The 4,818-nt window shown below is 43.4% G+C and overlaps 1 protein-coding gene across 1 annotated transcript in view; it reads right to left on the bottom strand.

The window, feature by feature from the left end:
• LOC116384274 (otogelin-like) overlaps positions 1–4,818 on the bottom strand; it is a 58,923-nt gene that overhangs the window by 36,910 nt on the left and 17,195 nt on the right. The window contains 3 exon segments of the mRNA XM_031848778.1: positions 1,068–1,233; positions 2,461–2,673; positions 3,705–3,829. Of these exon segments, the coding sequence (XP_031704638.1) occupies positions 1,068–1,233; positions 2,461–2,673; positions 3,705–3,829 (504 nt within the window).

Raw genomic sequence — 4,818 nt, 5'->3', positions numbered from 1 at the left:
TTAACGACTAAAAAGAGGTGAAGCTTTACGTTAACGAATAAAGCGAGCCGCTGAGTCGTAACGTTAGAGAGCAAATGAGTAACATTTAACAACTCAATGCTTCATCCACGCACTCTCGAGCACATTGCTGTCACCAGATAAGTGACAACTTTGTTCTGATAATTTTTCTGTAATTGGTGTAGCATTAAAGCATGGTGGAATTAACAAGCTAGTTAGCTAACTTGCAGACAGTCCTTAGCTAGCTTGTAATGCCACCATGCTTTAATGCTACACTGGTTACAGAAAGAAATGATCGTGTAAAGACTTTTGTTAAAGAGGGCTTTGTGGTACCTTAAACAGAGCATTAGAAGTAAGCAGATAGAGGACGGAGGAGAAGGCTTAAGGAGGTGAAATCAGTGCTCAAAGTGTCAAATCCACAACAAACGTTTGGACAATCATTTATAAAAAGCATCAGAAAACGACAGTGGATCTACGTGGTGGTGAACTGTGTTAAGCGGAGGCCTTTTAACATACAGGCCAGCGCCACACATCGGCCTCTGTGCTACTTTCTCACTGGTTATCAGATATCTGTGTCGTCCCCGGCCCCGAGCACGGAATGAAAGGGGGGTTTCACGGTGAATTCCTCAATTGTAACTCTATCGCGTAGTAAGTAAGGCACTGCGCCACACTAGGATGTAAAAGAAGAAAAAAACTGGGACATTTAAGAGGAATTAAGCTGCATGTCTTCAGAGCGAGCTGAAAAGAGAGAGAGCACAATTACCGAGGTCCTCTGGCTCTGAGACATCTGCAGGGCAGATACAAGGCTTTACACTTAAAGGCTGACCTAAAGCTTCAGAGCAGATACAAATATCACTTTGAGAGGATTCATTTGGCGGAGTTAGCCCTTTAACGGATGGAGCTAGAACAAGGACACGGATTCTCTGCTGCCTCCGTTAAAACTCAAAATACAGTAAAAGAAAAATGATTGAATGTTATAGAAAGTATGTATGATTTCCGTCTCTCTGCTTGTGTTGCTACTTTGTGCACAGAAGTAAAAGGGATTCATCTTTGTTCAGAGACGGCCTCACCTGTGCACACAGGTGTGTGTTCGATGGTTGTAGAAGGACTCCGGCGGGCAGACGCAGCCCTCCTCACACTCCTCCCCGCAGTGCTGCGGGACGGAGAGGGCGGAGCAACGGCGCTGGCAGGACGACATGCAGGTGCCGTACCGCATAGTGGGGGGACAGGTGACCGCTGCAGGGACAGACCGTGTTAGACTCCATGCCGGTGATGGTTTATAACATGCAGGTACAGTTCTAACGTCACAACATCATCACATTTAAACCTGCAACAACGGAAACAAGACATATCAACGTTCACAACGTTGTAATAGATACCTTATTGCTTCCTCTTTGCTCCATGTATCTGGTTTAATTGTCTTGTGGTATTTTATATTACTACTATGCTACCTCCACATATTTTTTTTTGCATTTTCAAACTTTAACCGACGATGAATCACATGACATTATTTGAGGCTGTTTTTCAGCTTCAGAGTGCAAAAATCTTCATAGAACTTTTTTCCACAGATGCAGTCGTACTTTAACCTGACGCACCAGACGGTTTGTTACACAGAACCGTCGTTTGAAAACATAAATACTTAGCAGGTCATTGGATGAAACATCTGTCAATCAAACTTGTGCTGAAGCGAGTTGGCAAAAGAGAGGAAAAAACAAACTTGTGTCAGTGTCGTTCTTTGCTCTTCTTTCGATAGAGAAATTCTCTCCAGTTCTGATATAACTGATGCTAATTAAGCATCTACGCTAACCTCTTCACACCCGTATGAGAGACTTTCAGGTACCTGCAATGTAAACCCATCGGCGTTATTATCAGACGCTCAGAGGAAATGCTGCGGGAGTCTGATGAAGTGGTATGAAGACTGAATAAACCCACACTGGGCAGAGGTGGATGGGTCAGACTAACACAGGACTTTCAACCAGGAGACCAGTGTTTGTGTCCCAAACGTATTTGGAAGTTACATGTTTTCATACTTATGGTGTTTTACTTGGTTTACGTAGTTATTTTGAGCTCAACCACGATGTTTTTCCTAAATCTAACAAAGTGGTTCACAACGTTATCAAAGTGTTCACTGTGAACGTCACAGGAGCGTCACAGTTTGACCCGCTGCTACACGGTGACGGCGTGGGTTTCTGACCAAGCATCAGTGTTTGAGTTGAGGTAAGATTTTGTGATAGTTTTCCCAAATCCCAAAAGTTCATGTTCTGACACTCAACACAGAGCAGGGAGGAAAGTTTGGGATTTGAATTTGATATTGGGAGCTAGAACGAGAAGAAAAAAAAAGAAATGTCTAAAATTGTAAATTGTCTTCATGCCTCCTGAGATTCTAACATAAATGAACAATTCACTCATGAAGTCATCCTCTTTGACCCGTGTACAGAACATGTCAGCGTGCTGAGTGCTCACCGCAGTCGGGTATCTGAGATCGGAAGTCAACGATGACGGAGAACCGGCGGCAGTGGTGAGCGTAGTGGGCCAGCGCAGAGCAGAGGCACGGCGTCCCACACTTACAGGTGTCCGAGCGACACTGCTGGTGGAAGGACGTCGGGCTGAGGTACTCGTGGCAGGCGGAGAACAGATCCTGGTTCAGCACGTCACACATCTCTGAGGCGTAGGCCACTGGGCAGCGGGTCGACACACAGTTATTGGCTCACAATGTACAAATATAAACTTTCATATGGGAATGAATTTGTAGCGCAGGCTGACTCAAACACATTTGTGTAAATTCACGAGTCTGCCGTTGCTTTACAGTTAAAGCGCGCAACAGAATCTGATAAAAGCTTGAAGCATTTACTGTGAAGCAGCTGCAGAAACACGAGAGAAACAAAACAAAGAGTTTGGATCAAAGATTATACATGAAGTACATAAAGACCCTTGAAAGTAAACTGTTATTTTGTTATGTCTGAATTCTTGACGACTCCACATAATAAAAATAAATCATCTGTCTACAAGATGTGAAAGGAACACATACATCCTTAATCTACAATCAGAGTTAACGTGTACATTTGATCGATTTTAAAGTATATTTCAAAGTCTCGTGGTACCATTTGCAATATCCAAAACTACACAGCTCTACCTGAGACGTTTTTACATTTATACCCAATATTAAAGGAATATTTCACCCGAATATGAGCTTTTGTGTATCAATCACTCCCTGTGTTACCTTGAATCCTTGAAGAAAAGGTTTTTTCTCTCATACCTCCACAACGGATGAAGAATGAAAAAACTGAGAAAAGTCTTGATGAGAAACTTCTTAGGAATCGTCAGATTTTAGCGAATACTTCATACGACTGGACAAGTGATACTTGGATTAAACAGCACGAGTTGTGTGAGAGGAAACAGATGTTTTGATGTAGTTTTGCTGTTGTTAACCGTGGCTGAAATTTACTCCAATTCATCAAAACTTTTATCAGTTTTTTGATTCTTCGTTCACCGTGGAGGCGTGAGAGAAAAATTTCTTTAAGAATTGAAGGTAACACCGCAGGAATAATGAATATAGAAATGTTAAGTTTGTGGGTGAAGTATTCCTTTAATACAACGAATATTGACAATGTTTAGAAGACTTAGAATGAGCCAAACGTATAACATTGTGAATGTCCTCTTCTTCACCACTCAAACAGAAGAAGCTGAAAGGTAGGAGAGGAACTGACCGGCCTGCTGGTGGGTGTCACAGGGGTCGAGCTGAGGAGCACTCAGGCTGGTCGAACACGCCGACGAGACTCTCCAGGCATTTCCAAACAGCTGAGGAGTGCTTTCTATCATACCGGACGGAGATCTGCAGTAAAGACATTCACTTCTTATATAAAGTCTGCGTCATCAACGACCTTTTTTCACACGATGACAAGCAGAGTCAGGAGGACTCAGACTTACTGCAAAGCCGCCATCTTAATCTTTCAACCTGCGTTTTTCATCAGGTATATAAGATTAAATCTCGTGAAATAAGTTTAGAATATGACGACAAAATAATTGGTTTGGCAAGACTTAATTAACTGAAATGTTCAATATAATCAGAGGATGAAAAAAGGACATTTGACACAGGACTAAGACTAAAGACAATAGTTGCCACAATGTAACAGAATATGATGTAGAGGATTCTGCAAGTCATCATTTTAACTGCAAAGTCTATTCTGGAGGTCTTCGGGCAAAGCGAGCTCCAGTTTTTCTTTCTCGTTGCATACGACCACTTCAGTCACCGACTGTGATGTATATCCATTTACAGCTGTTAGGACAACATCCGCCCTTTATGGCCGGCCATTACGATGCCCTACAGTGGAGCCCCTATTCCACTAACAGTAAATTCCTTGTTGAAGTGGCGTGTCCAGTTGGGCGCTCATCTGGCCCGACTAAAAGAGCTGATCAGAGAGAGAGGCTTTTGATGCCGAGCCGCCGAGCCAGTGTGCATTACAAAAAGAGAGAGAGAGAAAGAGAGAGAGAGAGAGAGAGACAGACAGACAGACAGAGAGACAGACAGAGAGACAGAGACAGAGAGACAGACAGACAGACAGACAGAGAGAGAGACAGACAGAGAGACAGAGACAGAGAGACAGACAGACAGAGAGAGAGACAGACAGACAGACAGAGAGAGAGACAGACAGAGAGACAGAGACAGAGAGACAGACAGACAGACAGAGAGACAGACAGAGAGAGAGAGAGAGACAGACAGAGAGACAGAGACAGAGAGAGAGACAGAGACAGACAGACAGAGAGACAGACAGACAGACAGACAGAGAGAGAGACAGACAGAGAGACAGAGAGCGAGAGAGA

Source organism: Anarrhichthys ocellatus, unplaced genomic scaffold, assembly GCF_004355925.1.
Source record: "Anarrhichthys ocellatus isolate YVR2014 unplaced genomic scaffold, GSC_Weel_1.0 scaffold8, whole genome shotgun sequence".
Taxonomy (NCBI): Eukaryota; Metazoa; Chordata; class Actinopteri; order Perciformes; family Anarhichadidae; genus Anarrhichthys; species Anarrhichthys ocellatus.
This window is presented reverse-complemented; position numbering and strand designations above follow the sequence as displayed.